The sequence below is a fragment of the Mastigoproctus giganteus genome, chromosome 9 (genome assembly GCF_048544385.1).
Source record: "Mastigoproctus giganteus isolate SK-2022 chromosome 9, ASM4854438v1, whole genome shotgun sequence".
In the NCBI taxonomy this organism is placed as follows: domain Eukaryota; kingdom Metazoa; phylum Arthropoda; class Arachnida; order Uropygi; family Thelyphonidae; genus Mastigoproctus; species Mastigoproctus giganteus.
The window spans coordinates 67489062-67507527 of record NC_143583.1 but is presented as its reverse complement, the minus strand read 5'-3'; the positions used below and the strand labels follow the sequence as shown (position 1 = coordinate 67507527).

Here is an 18466-nt window from a genome sequence, read left to right as displayed (position 1 = left end):
TCATATTTAAATACACTAAAACTGTTTTAAGCTATTAAACAGTTTGTGTATTTAAATACTGCTGCAGGTCTTGAAATTATTCTCCTCCAACCTGTTTTTCATATTTTGTTAGGTATTTTAATGGTCAATGGTCCATTGGGTGTTGTATATAGTTTTTGGTACAAAAATTTCAAATCCCCCAAGAAGCTGCTCTATGGTTAAACTCCTAAACACTATATGCAGAAGAGAGTAGCGAGGTTAATTAATGATTCTTTTCTTACATCACTCCACAGAGACAATATGAAAGGATTTGAAAGTCATTGATTTGGTGGATACCATATAAATTTTTTATGCAAAAATTTTAAATGTTCCAAGGAATTACTTTAGTTTTCGACTCCTAAACACTATATCCAAAAGGATTAATTAATGATTTTGTTCTTACATTGTTTCCCTGTTGTTCCATTATGCCATACAGAATAGAGTATTTTAGTGTAAGTGGATTTCTCACCCAATAATATATAATGGAACCTTCAGGTCTGCAAAGCAGCTAGTTATGTCTTTCAATTTCATTTTATTAAAACTTGTGATCTTCACATAGCTCCATTAGGTGAACCTAACTGGAACAGAAGTGTAGATGTTCCTTTTCTTAGAGATTTGGTTTATGCTGCATACCTTTCTTTAAATATTTCCAGTCACTGTCAGATATTACCTGCATGAATCAGTTTTTGAACACATACTTTAGCTAGTCAATGCCCATTCACAGTTCAATTTCAAACTCACTAAACTAACTTCTATTTAACTAAACTAACTTCTTCTATTTAACTTCTTTCTTCTATTTAACCCCAGGGGCTCACATCTGGTGAGTATGGGCTCGGCACACCCAGGGTCCTGAGCTGCATATTATCATTCTTCTCTTTCTTGGTGATTTTCTCTCTCTCTCTCTCTCTCTCTCTCTCTCTCTCTCTCTCTCTCTCTCTCTCTCTCTCTCTCTCTCAGGGTAACTCAGGATTTTTTTTTTTGACTGGTGCAGCATAAGCTTCAGGCTTCCTTGCACCATACAGCTAATAATAATAATAATAATAATATTTCTGTTCTTTCATTCAAACAATGAAACTTTCAAACAAATTTCATTTGTTTTTTTAGAGTATAGGAAAGTTTATCGCCAGCAATTCACCGCCACAATTTACCGCCGCGTCAGTTTATCGCATTTTACTGCTTAGAAGCAATGAGATGTGTTTGGTCAAATCACAAAGTTATTTTTTAAGTTTCTGCCTTAAGCTATGATTAGCATATTTTTGGAATTCTATGAACTGTGAGGGAATAGTACGGGGAAAAAAAAAAAAAAAAAAACACATGTATGGAAATATGTAATTTAATAGGTAGATTATGTATTTTAATAGTTACATGTATCACAAAAATAGTAAAAAATCCATTATTTGAACAATATAATAATTGGTTAATTTTAAACTAAACTAATTATAACATTAGGTATGTCATAGTACACTGCAAAAATTCAAAATGAATGTTTATGCAATCTTCAGAATCAGTCGCGTTGGGATAATTAATTACTAAGAAACTAATATTTACAACACAGTATGTAAATTATTAATAAGAAATATTATGCACTATACCTCTTAGATAATCAACAACATCACCTCGTTCATCGTATGCACTAACAAGCCTTTTAATTCATTCATCACAATCGCGATAATTTTTTTTTTTTTTTTGTTGCCCGGATCACTTCTACTTAAATATTGTTCAATGCGCATTTCGTTAATACTTTGTTCTTTCTTAATGCAATCGATAAATTTCCAAATGTTGGGATAATAAGCAGCGACTTGTTCCTCAAATCCTCTATGCCACCCTTCAACAGAATTATTCGTTCTTGGTAATCCTTCAAGAACAAGCTGGTGTACGTTCCACATTTCATGGGAATACTTTGGTGGTCGACGAAGATGTCATCTGGTTGGACGTCCAATCCATGTATCCTCAAAATAATCAACAACTTCTTGCGATTCTGGAGGAAAAACACCATTTTCATACAAATGTTCAAAAACGACCGTCACAATAGGAGTGGGCACAAATGTAATTGCTGCCAAAATTCGCATATTTAAAGCAAAATTAGCATCAGTTTCATAATGTTTTTTCAATCCATTATTCTGACTGGAACGAAAAATACATTGTGAAAAGTGGAAAAAACAACCCCGTTGCAAAGTGTCAGGAAAAACTCTTCTGCAAGCATTCATCATCGCCGTTTCAAAATCTATAGTTATTGATAGCAGGGACATAGCTGGTTTCAATACTTTCAGCTGCTGTGGTAGAGATACATACGTTTCCTCAGACTTGTTAGGCAATAATGCATAAACTAATGGAAGCGATATTTTGTCCTTGAATCCATGTATCGTATACAGCTGATAAAAAAAAAAAAAAGTAAGGAACAGTTTTTAAAATCCCATCGGCATACCAGTGTTCACTTCACGCTAACAACTGCAAATTTCTTTTCGTACTGAAAATTAACATACGATTGTCCTCGGGTCCAGAATCAAATTGTAGAAACAATTCTCCATTGCATGATGTTTTATATTCTTCTGTAAAAACTGTCTCTACGATACGTTGGAAGAACTGGGCCATCAAAATTTCTATTTCTTATATTTTGGATTGTTCATTTCATTGTATCTACACTTGGAAGCTTAGGGACTGCTGCTTGGCTACAGATTCTTGAAATATTTGAAATGATACTATGAGGCGTATTATTTGTTGTTTCTGCATAAGTTCGGATGGTATCAAGAAGTTGTGCTGCCTCAACTCCTGCTGCGTCTCCATAGTGATTGTGCTCCTTCCATGTTTTAACAATGGTGTTATCTACTGTAGTAACTCGAGCGGCACATTTGGTTTTTCGGTAATTTTGACACTTCCAATGAATTTCATTTTGCCTGTCTTTATAAAACAAATGTCCACTAAAGCACAATTTCGGTTTTCCTTTTTCTGATTTCGAAAATTCCACTGACATGATGCGTTCACAAACTCAAAAGGATGAAAAATAAACTCAAAATAAGAAAATGTTGTGATTGTAAGAGATTATAAATATATAAGTACCTCCCTAATTGGCATGCCCTACCTCCACTCCCCTAAAACATGCTACTTAAGTTAAAAATAAATTTATATAAATTATATGTATTGCCTGGCGATATTTGTAGGCTATAAATTGTTTATGCGATAAACTGACGTGGCGGTAAACTGCTAGCGATTAATTGCTGGCGGTGAATTGGGTGATAAACTTTCCTAGACTAAGTCTAGGAAAGTTTATCGCCGAAAGTTTAAGAAAATTTAAGTTTATAAACAATTTATAGCCTACAAATGATCGCTAGCATATTTTATTGCCAGGCAATACATATAATTTATATAAATTTATTGGTCATTTTAAATTGAAAATAAGGCTTTTCTATAGGTGTTATTTAAGAATTAAGTGCAGTTAAAAATGGAAGTTATATGCTAGGTATACATTTCCTAGAAATACATACCATTACAAGTGCTTTAATTTAATTGCCTGTTATTTTCCAAAATTGGAATTAGGTAGGTACCTACTTAATTCCTTTAACTTAGTAGCATGTTTTTAAATTACCAGGAAACACTGTAATAATGAGATTTGAAAGACAACAAAGTTGGTTTTCATTAACAGATTTGTCATTTACTAAATCTATTATGATGTTAATTTTAATTTCAACTTAAACTTTTAATGTCAAAGTGAAGAAACTACATGGATGATTTCGTGAAGTATCATTAAGTCCTTCATAAGCATTGTGAAATATGTTATTCAGTAGTTTTTTCAACTGCAATCAGTTAATTTTTTATGCAGTATTATTTTCTTTTGGTATAATAAATTAAAGGAAAACAGCATTTTATAAAATATATTTTGCATGCTATCTTTGTTGGAGTTTATTTTCTTTATGCTGATAGCATCCTCAAATAATTTTTTCAGTTGGCAAATTACAGATATTTACAAAATGAAATCATTGCAAATGTAATTCCAATCATAAAAAGAGAAGAGGAAATGACACTGGTGAGTACAGAGGTTATTTTGATATTCATTTGAAATGATAAATTCATCTAATAATGTAGTTTTATTGTGGAACTTTCTCTATTTACATTGTATTTCACACTAGTTTTTGTGCTCTTCTTAAACCTTCTCAATTAAAATATGCCACTACATAATCACATACTTGGGGCCATTGTTTTTTTTTTTTTTTTTTTCATGAAGTGCAATAATTTCTTTCAAGAAATTATTGTAGAATGTGAGGAAATTTAATTTTACATTATGGTGTCTAATTATAAAGTATTTTTAAAGGGGGGGGCAGTCAAAACAACGACCTTTCAGATGGGACCGATAAGACTGCCTTTCTATTTAACATAGTTCTAGCAGAGAAAATTTTTCTTCAAGTAAAATCAGTACAGGCAGTCACCAGCATTAGTAGAGGCATATGATGCAAGAAAGCAAGTTTATGCATCATCAGCCAAAAAAAAAAACACCCACTCCCATTTCACCCCTTCGTTCGTTCGAAATACCTGTCCAGCCAAGCCTTAAATTTATTTAGGCTATCAACTACCACAACAAGGGATGAAAGTCTGTTCCACCAACCAACTACCCACTGGCTAAAGGCAAATTTCTGCACATCTATCCTGCATCTGTCTTTCCTCAATTTGAATTTATGCCCTCTCAGGTGATTATTCTGAGCAAGAAGAAGAATCCCATCAGCATTGAGCATGCTCAAACCCTTCAAGGCTTTATACACCTCTGTCAAATCACCTCGCCAGTGCCTAATCTCCAGACACTGTAATTCGCAAAACTTAGGCCTTTCTTCGTAAGAGAATCCCTTTGTTCCATTCACTAATCTTGTTGCCCTTCTCTGTACTCGTTCCAGCAGCTCTACATCCTTCTTGAAATGACACCTCCAGACCTGTATACAGTACTCAAGGTGTGGCCTGACCATTGCCTTATACAAGAGAATAATCACCTCCTTATCCCTGCTAGAAAAATTACTGTATATCATTGACAATACACTGAGCTACTCTTGCAGCCTGTCTGCACTGCTCAGAAAACTTCATATCTACCTACACAATTACCCCCAGGTCCTTTTCATTCTCTACCACTGTCAGTGTAGTACCACAGAGTTGATACTTTACTCTGGAGTTACTGTTTCCCCATATATAGTACTTTACATTTGTCAATGTTAAACTTCATTTGCCACCTCTCAGCCCATCTGCACAACCTTTCCAGATCCTGTTGCAGCAGCATACTGTCAGTAGGGTCCTTAACAACCCTGCCAACCTATGTGTCGTCTGCAAATTTGATCATTAAGCTTGATATACCATCATCAATATCATTTATAAATACAGAAAACAACAATGGACCTAACACTGAACTCTGAGGGACTCCACTAATAATATTAGTCCATGATGAGCAGTGTCCATTGATTACCACTCTGTCTTCTCCCCCTCAACTATCCCTTTATCCATAACAGCAATTTTCCTCCAATGCCACATTGCTTTAATTTGTGCAGCTGTCTTCCATGTGCAGCAATATCAAAAGCCTTTCTAAGATCCAAATATATAATATCAAAGTTATTCCCTGCATCCAGTTCTTTTGTGACTGCATCATAGTATCCGATCAAATTGGTTAGGCAAGACTTTTCCTTAACAAAACCATGCTGTGTCTGAGCTATAACTGCAGTGCTTCTTTAACCATTGCCTCCATTAATTTTCCTGGAACAGAAGTTAAACTCACAGGTCTATAATTACTTGTGTCAGCCTTTGATCCTCCTTTGTGAATTGGGGTCACATTTGCACATCTCCAGTCTATGGGTACCTCCCCTGAGTCCAAAGAAGCTCTCATAATTATGGCTAAGGGTTTGCTTACTTCCTTTGCTACCTCCTTTAATATAACTGGATAGATCCCATACACCCCAGGTTCCTTTTTTATGTTTATCCTCAACAATTTCTCCTCCACTTTCCTCTCAGTTTTTACAAAATCATCTAGCTCACTGCCAGAGTTTACTTCACCTCTCGCATTCCCTTCCTGAATAACTCCTAATGTGTGAATGTAGATGCAAAATACTCATTTAGTTTGTTAGCCACCTGAGCAGGAACATCAACAGTTGAACCATCGATAACTAGTGGACCAATCTGATTCATCCCTTTCCTTCTAGAGTTTATGTAGATAAAGAACTCTTTTCTGTTTTTCTTTGCATCCTTTGCCAAGGATTTCTCATAATCTGCCTTTGCCTACCTAATCTTCTTTGTGACTTGGTTACAGACCAGCTTATATCTATCATAGGCTTCCATGTCACCCATTAATTTATATGTGTCCCATGCATTTTTCTTCTCTGCCATATGTCTCATTAGTTCATCTGACATCCATTTAGGCCTAAACATTGAACAATATTTCTTAGTTGGTATGTAAAGCCTAGTAGCTTCCAAGATAAATTCTTTGAGTGCTTCCCATTTTGAATTTGATGTTGGTAACATCATCAGTTGGTCCCACTGTATAGAATTTAAATACTGTCTCAGACCATCATAGTCGCCTTTTATGAAAGAAAAATCCCTTCCTTTACCAATGATGGTAGTTACCTCTTTGAGTAAATCCCGCTTCAGCACACTGTGATCACTCCACCTAGTGGTTCCTTTATCAGCAGATTCTTAATGCATGAAGAATCACTACCGATAATCAGATCAAGAGTATTACTCCCTCTAGTTAGCCTCCCGAACATGCTGATATAGAAAACTATCATCCAATAAATCCACAAAAGCCTTGCTAGTGTGTGAGTGACCAACCCACAAATTCCAATCAATATCTGGGAAATTAAAATCTCCCATTATAAGACTCTGATTTACTGGCCCACTCTATTTCCCTGTACAGTTTCTTATTATACTCATCAGAGTCATTAGGCCTATAGCACACTCCTACTCTCAATTTTGATCTCCCAATGCTTATGTCACACCAGACTGACTAGACACTGCACTGTCCAGCAATGTCGACTGGCTTCACTTCCTTGAATTTTATGTGTTTCTTAACTAATAGCATAACCCCTCCTCCCTTCCTATCCTGTCTATCCTTTCTGTAGACGTTGTACTCCTGAAATTCCAGTTCTGCATTCCTTATATCTGTGTGACACCACTTCTCTGATATCCCAACAATATCTGCCTTTGATGTTTTGAGCAATACCTCAAATTCATCAAATTTATTTACCAAACTACTAGCATTGGTGTACATGCACCTGTTCCTATTCTTAGCTACCCTAACACAACCCATGTGTTTACTCATACCGCAATGACTCCAAGCAGTCTCTGAAATACCCTGCATCTTGTTTTCCAGGCTGCTGCTCATTCCAATAGAAGCAGTGCAAGAATCACTTTCACCTCTGCCAGTGGCTACTGTTAATCTGTTAGTCCTTGTATCCCACCCAAGCTAGCAGTTTTCCGACCACCTAATATTGCCTTGATAGCATCAGCAAATATTCTTGCACCCTTTCTATTTAAGTGTATCCCGTCCCTGTAGAAGCAGTTTCTCTTGTTAACAAATACAGACCAGGCTTTAAAAAATTCTACCCCTTGAGTCTTGCACAATCTTTCCAGGGCCGAATTGATTGGCAAAGCTCTCATCATATACTCCCTCCTATAGAACTAGAAGGATGGCAATCTCCGTCATTTCCCCATTTTTTTCCAACACTGGTGCTCTGCTTAAAATAAGTAAAAAAATAAGAGAGCTGTGTATGCTCTGTGACATATTTGTCAAATGGCATGACATAATTTCTTTTTTGGTAACAAAAAAATTTTGTTTACCAAAAAGGGAGAGATTTTGATAATATTATGTTGAACTTAGTGTTTTCCAAAATGTAATTTATTTCCATAAGTGCACCAGTTTTGGATTATATGATGACTTGAAGAATAGGATTGATGCCCTTAAAGGATTATAAATGAGGAACCCAGCTGCACAGCCCTTTGCTAATGTTCCAGCATCAGAAAACCGAAAGCATCCTCTGCTGTAGAGATCTTTGGTTCCACAGTAAGTAGATATAGTTGATGGCTTGATTGTCAGAGAAACAGGGAATATATTGTGCAAAAATATATTGGGGGGATTCACAGATGAATAGATTAACAGTGGCTGCAGGGAGGTGGAAATTATTCTTGCACTGCTTCTATTGGAAAGAGCAGCAGCCCAGAAAGCAAGTTGGTGGGGATTTCAGAAACTAATGGGAGTCATGAAACAAGTAAATACATGGGATGTGTTAGATTAACTAAAAGTCAGAACAGGTGTGTGTATACTTGCATGTACACCAGTGCTAGGAGTATAGTACATAAAGTTGATGAGCTGGTCAAGACATCAAAGGCCAATACTTTGGGATATTGGAGACATGGTGCCACACAGATATAAGGAATACAGAATCGGAATTTGGGAAGTATAGTGTGTACAGAAAGGATAGACAGGATAGGAAGGGGTTATGCTGTTAGTTAAGGAACACATAAAATCTAAGGAAGTGCATCCAGTTGACCTAGGTGAACAGTGCAATGTTCAGTCAGTTTGGTGTGACATAAGCACTGGGAAAGAAAGATTGAGGGTAGGAGTTTGTTATAGGCCTAATGACTCTGATGAGTATAATGAACAATTACACAGAGAAATAGAGGGAACCAGTAAATCGGAGTGTCTTGTATGGGGGATTTTAACTTCGAGTGACCAACCCACTGGAACTTGAGGGTTGGTCACTCGAACACTAACAAGGCTTTTGTAGATTTATTGGATGATTATTTTCTGCGGCAGCATGTTAGAGAGGCAGCCAGAGGGAGTAACACTCTTGATCTGATTATCAAAAGTGATTATTCATGCATTAAGAATTTACAGATAAAGGAACCACTAGGTGGCAGAGATCAGAGTGTACTGATGTGGGATTTACTTAAGGATGTAACTACCATCAGGGGTAAAGGGAAGGGTTTTTGCTTTCATAAAGATGACTGCAGTGATCTCAGTATTTTTTTAAATTCTCTACAGTGGGACCAACTGATGATGTTACCAGCAGCAAACTCTAAATGGAAAGCATTGAAGGAAGTAATCTTGGAAGCTGCAAGGCTTTTTGTTCCAACTAAGAAATACTGGTCTAGGTTTAGGCCCAAATGGATGTAAGATGAACCAATGAGACTCTTGACTGAGAAGAAAAATGCATGGGATGCATATAAAATATCAGGCAATGCAGAAGCCTATGCTAAATATAAGCTAGTCTGTAATCAATTCACAAAGGAGATTAGGCAGTGAAGGCAGATTATGAGAAATCTTTGGCAAAGGATGCAAAGAAAAACAGCAAAGATTTACTTGTATTAAATCTAAAAGGAAGGGGATGAATCAGATTGGTCCACTTGATATCAATGGTTTGACTGTAGATGATCATTCTCAGATAGCTGCCAAACTAAATCAGTGTTTTGCATCTACATGAGGAATTATTCAAAGAGGAGAGGGCCAGATGTTTATTAAACTCCAACAGGGAGTTAAATGATTTTATAATAACTGAGAGAAAAGTGGAGGAAAAATCATTGAAGTTAAACATAAGAAAGGTACCTAGGGTGATGTAATATGTCCAATTATATTAAAGGAGGTGGCAAAGGAAATAAGCACACTCTTAGCCATAATTATGAGAGCATACTTGGACTCAGGGGAAGTCCCCACGGACTGGAGATGTGCAGATGTATTTCCAATTCACAAAGGGAAATGCAATGAAAGGGTGACGAGTAATTACAGACCTGTTAGTTTGAATTCTGTTTCAGGGAAAATAATGGAATCACTGGTTACAGAAGTATTGCAAGATCTTCTGGACAAGACAATAGTAATAATTCAGACACAGCATGGATTTGTTCAGGGGAAGTTTGTCTGACCAGTTTCATTGGATACTATGATGTGGTCACAAAGGAACTGGATGCAAAAAATAATTTTGATATATACTTGGATTTCAGGTAAGCTTTTGATACTGTTGCACATAGAAGACTACTGTACAAATTGGAGCAGTATGGCATTAAGGGCAAGTTACTACAATTGATAAAAGGATGGTTGAGTGGGGGAAGACAGACTGGTAATCAATCTGCACTGCTTTTCATGGACTATTGTCTAAAGTGATGTCCCCCAGGATTCAGTGTTGGGCCCATTGTTGTTTTGTTTATTTATCAGTGATATTGGTGAAGGTATATCAAGCTTAATGTCAAAGTTTGCAGATGATACAAAGGTTGGCAGGGTTGTTAATGACAGTATGCTGCTGCAACAGGACCTGGAGAAGTTGGGCACATGGGCTGAGAAGTAGCGACTGAAGTTTAACATTGAGAAATGCAAAGTACGGCATGTGGGTAGCAGTAACCCCAGAGAAATGTACCAACTTGGTGGTGTTACACTCAGGGTAGTGGAGAATGAAAGAGACCTGGAGGTAATTGTGCAGTCAGACATGATGAAGATTTGTGAGCAGTGCAGACAACCTGCCAGAGTAGGTCATGGAGTCTTGTCAATGACATAGTTGCTAGACAGAGTACAGAGAAGAGCAACAAGACTGGTGAAGGGAACAAAAGGGTGCTCTTATGAAGAAAGGCTTCTTAAGTTCTGCAAATTGCAGCATTTGGAGAGTAGGCACCTGCGAGACAATTTGATTAAGGTGTATAAGGCCTTGAATGGATTGAGCAGGCTCAATGCTGATGGAATTCTTCCTCTTGCTCAGTTTACAAAACTGAGGGGGCATAAACTGAAATTGAGGAAAGATAATTGTTGAATAGATGTACAGAAATTTGTCATTAGCCAGTGAATAGTTGATTGCTGGAACAAACTTCCATCTGTCATTATGGAAGTTGATAGCTTAAATAAATTCAAGGCAGAACTGGAAAAACATTCGGAACGAATGGATGGGTAAAATGGGAAGGGTTTGTTTTTTTTTGGCTGATGCTATATAAGCTTGCTTTCTTGCATCATATGCCTCTACTAATGCTAAAAAGGAGAGGTGAAATAGGATCATGGTGTATCCACCAGCAGCTAAAGTAAATTATGTTGAAGAGTAGCTATCACCTTTTAAGGGAGCAAAAGATGATACTGTTATACATGTTGGCTAATGATATTAAAAGTAACTGATAGTAAAAGGAGATCCCAGAATTTAATTAACAAGTACAGAGTAATGCTGAGGAAAAGTCTTTAGTTAGAATTGAAATTGAAAATGTCTGCAATCCTGCCCAGACACAATTTGAGAAAGTTCATGATAACAGCCCTGTCAGTCAGTTAGGTCCTGAAGAGGCTGTGCAGGGTTCACGTAATAAATTTTTCTCAGCCTGGTCTGTGCTTATTAATGGAATAGACTGCTTCAACAGGGACAGGCCCCTTAAATAGAAGGGGTGCAAGAATATTTGCCCATGCTATCCAGACATTGTTAGATGGGTTGGGAACACTGCTAGTTTGGGGGATACACAGATTAATAGATTAACAGTAACTGTAGGCAGAGCTAGATATATTAGGCAAATAAGGTGAGAAATGGCAATTGAAGTTTAATATTGATAAATGCAGGGTACTTCATAAGGGAAGCAGCAATCCTAGATAAATGTAACAGCTGAGTGGTACCACACTCAGGGCAGTGGAGAATGAAAGTTCTGGAGTAATTATGCAGTCAGATGTTAGGTTCTCTGAGCAGTGCAGACAAGCTTTTTAATGACACTAATGACAGTATGCTGCTGCAACAGGATCTAGAAAGGTTGAGCAGATGGGCTGAGAGGTGGCAACTGAAGTTTAACATTGACAAATGTAAAGTACTGAATATGGGAAGCAGTAACTCCAGAGTAACATATCAACTGTGTGGTACTACACTGACAGTGGTAAAAGTAAGTAAAGTAAACTGCAGCCATTACATGCCACTGCAGGATGGAAGCCTCCTCAACAATTCATGCTGATGGAAAGTGGACCATAATCTTCCACGCTAGTCCAGTGCTGGTTGGCAGATAGACCATATTTAGCGGTCAGGGGCTCGAACCCCGGTCTACTCAAGGAGTGTATGCTACTGCACTCCCGCTCCTGACCACTTGACTATGGAGGCATTGTGGTAGAGAATGAAAAGGACCTGGGGGTAATTGTGCAGTCAGACATGAAGTTTTCTGAGCAGTGCAGATGGTCTGCAATAGTAGCTCATGGTGTCTTGTCAATGATATACACTAATTTTTCTAGCAGGGATAAGAAGGTGATTATCCCCTTGTATAAGGCAATTGTCAGGCAACACCATAAGTACTGTATACAGGTGTGGAGGCCTCATATTAAGAAGGATGTAGAGCTGCCGGAATGAGTACAGAGAAGGGCAACAAGATTAGTGAATTGAACCAAGGGTTGCTCTTATGAAGGAAGGCTTAAGTTTTGCAAATTACAGTGTCTGGAGACTAGGCACCTGTGAGGTTATCTGATTGAGGTGTATAAGGCTTGAATGGTTTGAGCATGCTCAATTGCTGATGGGATTCTTCCCCTTGCTCAGAATAATCGCCTGAGAGGGCATAAATTCAAATTGAGGAAAGACAGTTGTAGGATAGATGTGTGGAAGTTTGCCTTTAGCCAGTGGGGGGGTTGATTGCTGGAACAAACATCTGTCGTTGTAGAAGTTGATAGATTCAAGGCAGAACTAGACAGACATTTGGAGCGAGTGGATGGGTGAAATAAGGATTTTTTTTTTTTTTTGCTGGTGTTGTTTATTAACTTGCTTTCTTGCATGCATCATATGCCTTTGCTAATGCTTATAAAGCTGCCAAGAGAGTATATGGGGTTTTGTCAATGATATACAGGAATTTTGCCAGCATGGATAGGGAAATGATTATCCTGTTGTATAAAGCAAAGCCATACTTAAATTCTGCATACAGGTCTGGAAGCCTCATTTTAGGAAGGATGTGGATCTGTTGGAATGGGTGCAGTGAAGACCACTGAGATTAGTGAGGAGAACAAAAGTGTGCTCTTACTAGGAATGGCTTCAGTTTTGCAAATTGTGGCATCTGGAGACTAGGTAGGCACCTGTGAGGAGATCTGATTGAGGTGTTTGAATGGATTTAGTAGGCTCAATGCTGATGGATTCTTTCCTCCTGCTCAGAGTACATGCAAGAGTGGCATAAATTAAAATTGAGCAAGTGTGGTTGCAGATCAGATATGCCTTCAACCAGAGGGCAGTTAATTATTGTTGGAACAAACTACCCACCTCTGATGCTGTTGAGGTAGGTAGTTTGAATAAATTCATGTAAGAACTAGAAAGTGTTAGAGGAGATGACTAGGTGAAATGGGAAATTTTTTTCTTTTTTTTTTTGGCTGATACTGTATAAGCTGCATCATTTGCAAAATAATAATAATAAATTTAGATTTATTTATTTTATTGTGAAAATCCAAACAAAAGGTATTGGAACCTGTGGTACTTAATACTGTGCATGGGCTGTAGGTTGGAAAGACAGAAGGTACTTGTTGACATTGGAGTTGAGCTACTGTAGATTGTAATTTTTGGGAAATACTTGTGAAAAAAGGTTGTTCCAGAAGGCAGAAGTAGAAGGAATGATTGAGGAACAGGAAACATTGGCTTGGAGTTGGACAGTGAATTGATCCTGACATGATTTTGTCATGTATTCAGATTGGTTTTGAAGAGATTTGGGAATTACAAATGCTAATTCAGAAAAACAGTGTCCATAGAAGTATCTACAGAAACGGCATGCAGCAGAAACTGAATGTCTGAGAGAGAGAGAGAGAGAGAGAGAGAGAGAGAGAGAGAGAGAGACTTTGCAAGAGACAGGTCATTAATTATCCTGACTGTCCTCTTTTTTTTAATGGAGTATATAGAAGCTTGAGAAAGGTTTGGGGCATAAACCCAGATGTGGGAACAATAACCCAGATTTTATACAGAGTGAGTAGTTTTTTTAGAAAAGAAGAGTAATACCTAGTGCAAAAAAGAAAACTCCAGTTTTAATGCAGAGGAAAGCAATATTTGTGATGTGCTTATATCAAGAGAGATTAGAAATTAGAATAATCTTGTCCAAAAAATTATTCTAAAACTATTGTTAGAATTATCTTGTCATTGAAAATGAGCATAGGAACAGTAGACTCTTTGTGAGAAATAAGACAGAACTGAGTTTTAGAGGGATAAAAGTTTTAAGTTTTCTTTGCTCCACTGGAGAATTATCAAGGGAATGGCATGGACTTGTTGAAGGATATTTGAGAAATTTTAGACGTTTGTATAGGACAAGGTTTCTAAAATATGGAATGTATCATGCTATCATTGGCAGAACTATGAATATGATTTCCAGTCAGCAGAAGACAGTCATAAATATACAAGAGGAAAAGAGTGGAATAAAGAAATGAACTACAGAATGCCAGCAAGTTAAGAAAACAAACACACACAGGTGCCTCCATAGCCAGGTCGGCAGGAGCAGCAGTGCATAGCACACACTTCTTGATTAGACTGGGGTTCGAACCCGTGACCACCAAATACAGAGGATGCGGAAAGGTCAGGGAATGACCCAATGATTTCCCTAGAGCAATGTGGCCTTAGTTGCTAATGCTCCTAAAAACCAAAATAACAACACACACACACACACACACACACACACACACACACAGAGAGACAGACAGACAGACAGTCAGTCAGTCAGTCAGTCAGTCATTAAACATTCCCATCAAAGCCCAATAGCATAAACCAAAGTATTGCCACTAGATTGAAACTGAAGAAACCCATGTTGGCAAAAAATTGATCAGATGAGATAATTTAAGAAAAGTGGTTGATAGTTTCCTCCATTGCTTTGGAAAGTATTAGTAATGGAAAATGCAAGAAAGCAATTTCATGAAGCATCAACCAAAAAAAGAAAACCATCCCACATCACCTGTTCATCTGCTCCAATAATGGGTGATTTTAATTTGCATCTAATTGATTGGAGAAAATGGGAGGAAAACTCCACATGGGGGACAATTTTTAAATCAACTAGATGATTGCTATTTGTATCAACATGTCAGGGAAAGTAGTAGGGAAAAGAATACTCTAGACCTCATCATCACCTATGAACCAGATGACATAATAGGGCTGACAGTAGCAGGAAATGATCACGGAGTTCTACAGTGAACGATGAAGAGAGAGGTAGTTAAAGGCAAAAGAATGGATTATAATTTCAGGAAAGGAAAAGGAAATTGATGCCTTAAAGTGCTACATGGCTTCTATTAACTGGGTAAATATCTCACAGAGAGCGAATACAATTGAATTATGGTATACATTTAAAACATTAATCACAGAAGTCTTGAATGCTTATATACCATTAAAAAAAATACTCCACGAGGAGGATTCCAAGTTGGATGAATAATGAAGTTGCCAGATTACTTAAGCAGAAAAAGATGGCATGGAAAAGTTCCAGAGAAATAAAAAGTACCAAAGCCTATAACAGCTATAAATTGATCTGTAATTGTGCCTTAGAAAAGGTTAGGCTGGCAATTATGAGAAATCGCTGGAAAAAAGAGCAAAGGGGGGGGGGATAAGGAATTCTTCACATTTTAAATGCAAAGAAGAGAAGGACGAACCAGATCAGACCCTTATGTAATGGACATGGGATAGTATTAGATACCCCAGCTTGAAGTTGCAGATGAACACAACAGTTACTTTGCATCAATATTTACAGAAAAAAAACCTTCACACAATGAGAAATTCTGGGAGTGAAGTTGAAAAAAATGTAATTAATGATGTGGAAATTTTGCACTTTTATTTAATGAAAACAATTGAGCCTACAAGCCAGTAAGGCTCCTGGAGTTAATGACATATACCCTATAATCTTAAGGAAAGCAGCCAGTGAGTGCATTGAACCATTGAGGCTAGTTATGCAAGCAGCACTGGACTCGGGAGTAATTCTGTTGGATTGGAAAAGTGCCAATGTATCTCCAGTGGCGCCTCCGTAGCCAGGTGGGCAGGAGCAGCAGTGCGTAGCACATGCTTCTTGATTAGACCGGGGTTCGAGCCCATGGCCACCAATACGGAGGATGCGGAAAGGTCAGGGAATGACCACCGCATATCCCCGGAGCAATATGGCTTTAGTTGCTAAATGCTCCTAAAAACCAAATAACAAATCTCCAATTCTCTAAAATTTATAAAAAACAAACAAACATATCTCCAATACATAAGGACGGTTCTAAGAGTGAAGTGGGAAATTACCAGCTGATTAGTCTAACTTCAGTAGTAGAGAAAATCATGGAGACAATGATCAAAGTTGAAGTTCAGGATCATTTAGATAGAAAGAGAATTCTGAAGGAATGGTTTTGTAAAGGGAAAATCATGTTTAACTAATCCCGTTAGCTATTTGACAGGGTCACTCAAGAGCTGGACTTTGGGAATAATTTCAATATTGTTTATTTGGATTTCAGCAAAGCATTTGACTCAGTTCCACATGAGTGGTTACTTTATAAGCTGGAACAGGTTGGAATCACAGGGAAAATCCTTAGATGGATAGCTAGATGGCTTCAGGGCAGGAGGCAGAGGGTTGTGATGAATGGTTATTCCTCAGATTGGGGTTATGTAAGAAGTGGGGTTCCCCAAGGATCAGTATTAGGACCACTGTTGTTTCTGATTTTCATAAATGACATCGATGAAGGGATAGAGGGCGTGATGTCTAAATTTGCAGATGATGTAAAGATTGGTAGAGTAGTTAATTATTGCTGCCAAGCAGAAATCTATCTAGGTAATTCTGAAGAATGATCTAGATAGACTTCAGGGATGGTCAGAAAAATGGCAGCTATGCATTAATCCAGCAATGTGTAAGGCGTTGCACCTGGGGAACAGTAACCCCAAAATAACTTATACACTTGGCGGATTGAACTAAAGCCTGTAGTGTAGGAAAGGGACTCAGGTGTTACAATACTGTCAGACATGAAATTCTCCGAGCATTGTAGACAGGTTGCAAGGAAGGCCCATGGTGTCCTATCAATGATTTATCGAACAAGTAGAGATAAGGATGTCATAATTCTATTCTATACGGCTATTGTTAGACCACACTTGGAATACTGTGTTCAGATATGAAGACTGCACCTAAAGAAAGGCATTGTGCTTCTTGAAAGGGTCCAGATACAGGTAACTTGCCTGGTGAGATCGGCAAAAGGGCATCCATATGAGCAAAGACTTCAAATATGTGGGTTGCAGAGCTAGGAAACTTAGGCACCTTAGAGGAGACTTGATTGAGGTGTTTAAGACTCTGAGAGGCATGAGCAAAATGAATAAGGATGAATTTTCACAGTTATAAATGATTCTAGAACTAGGAGCCATAATTTCAAGTTACTGGGGGAGTTGTTTAGACTGGATTGCAGGAAGTTTTATTTTAGCCAGTGAGTTATAAATTATTGGAATAAGTTACCTATGGGTGGTTAGAGGCTGACAGTTTGGAGAAATTCAAAGGTCAGCTGGATAATTACCTATGGGAGGATGGAAACCCTTAGGTTGTCCATTTCCTTTTCTCTTATTTATTAATTATTATTATATATATTTTTTAATTTTCTTCTTATTATTTTATTCTTATCATTTTTTTGTTATTTTATTATTTATTATTTTTTTTAATTTATTATTATTATTTTTTATTTATTTATTTTTTTTTGGCTGGTGCAGCATAAGACATGGTGCTTCCTTGCATCATGTGGCCATTGTTAATACTAATAATTTGCCTAGTTCTTCCTTGAATTTATTCAAGCAACTAACTTCCACAACAACAGATGGAACTTTGATCCATCAGTCAATCATCCACTAGCTGAAAGTAAACTTCTGCACATCTATCCTGCAACCATTCGTACTCAGTTTGAATTTATGCCTCCTCATGTGTGTAGTCTGTGCAAGAGGACGAATGCCATCAGTAGTGAGTTTGCTCAATCCATTCAAAGCCTTAAACACCTCAATCAGATCAGTTTACAGGTGTCTAATCTCAGGATGCTGCAATTTGTAGAACTGAAGCCTTTCTTAATAAGACTATTCTTTTGTTCCGCTCACTAATCTTGTAGCTCTTCTCTGCATCCATTCCAATAGATCCACATCCTTCCTAAAATGAGGCTGCCAGACCTGTACGCAGTACTCAAGATGTGGCCTAACCATTGCCTTATAAAATAGAATAATCACCTCCTTATCCCTGCTGGCAAAATTCATATATAATTGACAAAAGCCCCATGAGCTGTCTTGGCAGGCCTGTTTGCACTGTTCTGAGAACTTCATACCTGACTGCACAGATTGTCAAGGTGATATTATGTCATGTCTTTTTCATTTTCCACTACCCAGAGTGTTGTACCACACAGTTGGTATGTTAAAGTAGGATTACTGCTCCCAATGTAAAATATCTTGCATTTTTTAATGGTAAACTTCAACTGCCATTTCTCAGTCCATCTGTCAATGTTTTCTAGATCTTGATGGAGATCCATAAAACATTGGTCACTATTACTAGATCACTAATACCTTGATTACTGTCATTA

General features: G+C 37.6%; 1 protein-coding gene across 2 annotated transcripts in view; it reads left to right on the top strand.

Annotated features, from left to right (window-relative positions):
* LOC150080415 (dynamin-1-like) overlaps nucleotides 1–18466 on the top strand; it is a 209363-nt gene that overhangs the window by 131038 nt on the left and 59859 nt on the right. For both annotated transcript variants that reach the window (XM_090381422.1, XM_090381421.1), the window contains exon 12: nucleotides 3959–4039. In XM_090381422.1, the coding sequence (XP_090237548.1) occupies nucleotides 3959–4039 (81 nt within the window). The remainder of the gene's footprint in view (nucleotides 1–3958; nucleotides 4040–18466) is intronic.